Genomic DNA, 1,738 nt, shown 5'->3' with positions numbered 1-1,738 from the left:
TTGAATACATACAAACATAATGTCTCTCCTCCCAGTTGTCAGGGTGTCTCCAGCCCCAGCCTCTAACAGCAAACCACCGGCTATCAACGCCTGCTCGAGATATCTCTGTATCAGATGATGAAGATGAAGAAGAAGAAGAAGAAGTAGATGATAATGATAATAATGATGCTTCAGGTGTAGATATTGTTAGACTTCTACCTTCATGTACACCTGAGTAATTTTGTCTTTTAAAAGACATACCTCCAGCAATATTTCTCTTTAATGCACGCACTGTTGATATCCTAAACGAAGAACTTATCAAATTGCTTACTAATAAACCTTTAGAGTTCGTAGCAGAGACAGAAGGATATACAGACATTGATATTGAATCAGCATCATCTACCCCCTCAGATGGACCGACAATAGGGGCCTTACAGGGGGACCCAGGGGGGCCCCCAGGAGGATCTCCAATAGGGGCCTCACAGGGGGCCCCAGGGGGGCCCCCAGAAGGGTCCTCAGGGGGGCCCCCAGAAGGGTCCTCAGGAGGGCCCCCTGAAGGGTCCTCAGGGGGGCCCCCAGAGGGGTCCCCAGTGGGTTCATCAGAGGGGGCCCCTTTGGGGGCCCCTGAGAGGGTGAGGGAGGGGCCCCCAGAGGGGCCCTCAGATAGGACTTTAGAGGGGCCCTCAGAAGGGGGGGCCCCAGAGGGGCCCTCAGCGGGGGCCCCTTCAGGGGCCCCCTCTGGGGGCCCCTGAGGATTAGCTGATTGTAGAGGGGGCCCCTCTGGGGAGTTTAGAAGATATTGTGAAGAGAGAGGGGTTTGGCTGGTAGGGACAGCGAGTGCTGCCCTTGGATATATAGAGAGGAGAAGCAGATACACCCCAAATTGATGAGCTACGAGCATAGGGATGAGAGAAATAGATATATAAAAATAATTAAAATAAAAAAATTAAAGCCCTCATTGCTTTTATTATTACTTTTAAAGAAAGAAGATGCAGCACAACAGCAAACAAGACACACACAGACCGACAGACAGACCATTGGCTGCTGCTGCTGCTGCCGCTGCTGCTGCTGCTGCTGCTGCTGCAGCTAGAAGGAGTTTTTTTGCGCAAATTTTCTTGCGAATAAGTTTTTAAAAATAATTTAATTAAATGAATTTAAAAATAAGAGCTTAAAGATGTTTCTTTTATCGAATCTGTGGTGCGGGGGCCAGGGGCTAAGTCGACAGCGCCTCAAGGTAGTGGAGTGTACGTACAGCTCGTTGTATTTCTGTCTTTGTTTAGAACCAAAGTTATATAAAAATAAATAATATATAAAAATATAAAAACAATTAATGTTTAAAATACTTCATAGAGACGCTGCGGGGTCTACCGATCCCCATGTCTCCGTGTATATATATATATATATATATATTTATATTTATATTTATATTTATATTTATATATAACATCTATCCTTTTTTATTTGTTTTGATTCTTATTGTTGCTGCTGCTGTCTCTCCTTTCTGCATGCACTTCGTAGACAGCGCAGCACCCTTAAAATAATATTTTATTTATGCTTTTTAGGGCCCCGCAATAAAAACTATTACTGCTTCTTTGTCTGCTATCTACTCTGTCTCTGAGGGTTTAGGGTTTGAGCTAAGCGTCTCTAACGCTTAATTTCAATGTCTACAGTTTTTTTCTCAGGGTTTAGGGTTTAGGGCTGAGTAATCCCCTCTGCAGCAACACAACAACAACAACAACAACAACAACAACAACAACAA

General features: G+C 44.5%; 1 protein-coding gene across 1 annotated transcript; it reads right to left on the bottom strand.

Moving 5' to 3' along the window:
* Nucleotides 1-258: 258 nt before the first annotated feature.
* Nucleotides 259-880, bottom strand: EAH_00062000 (hypothetical protein; the record flags this gene model as incomplete). The annotated part of the gene is made up of 2 exons (XM_013393280.1): nucleotides 259-281; nucleotides 397-880. 2 exons carry the CDS (start codon nucleotides 878-880, stop codon nucleotides 259-261), a joined length of 507 nt encoding a protein of 168 aa, XP_013248734.1.
* Nucleotides 881-1,738: the final 858 nt, after the last annotated feature.

Source organism: Eimeria acervulina, genomic scaffold (assembly GCF_000499425.1).
Source record: "Eimeria acervulina Houghton genomic scaffold, Eah_scaff1661, whole genome shotgun sequence".
Lineage (NCBI taxonomy): Eukaryota > Apicomplexa > Conoidasida > Eucoccidiorida > Eimeriidae > Eimeria > Eimeria acervulina.
The sequence above is the reverse complement of the archived record's forward strand: the minus strand, read 5'-3'. Positions and strand labels throughout refer to the sequence as shown.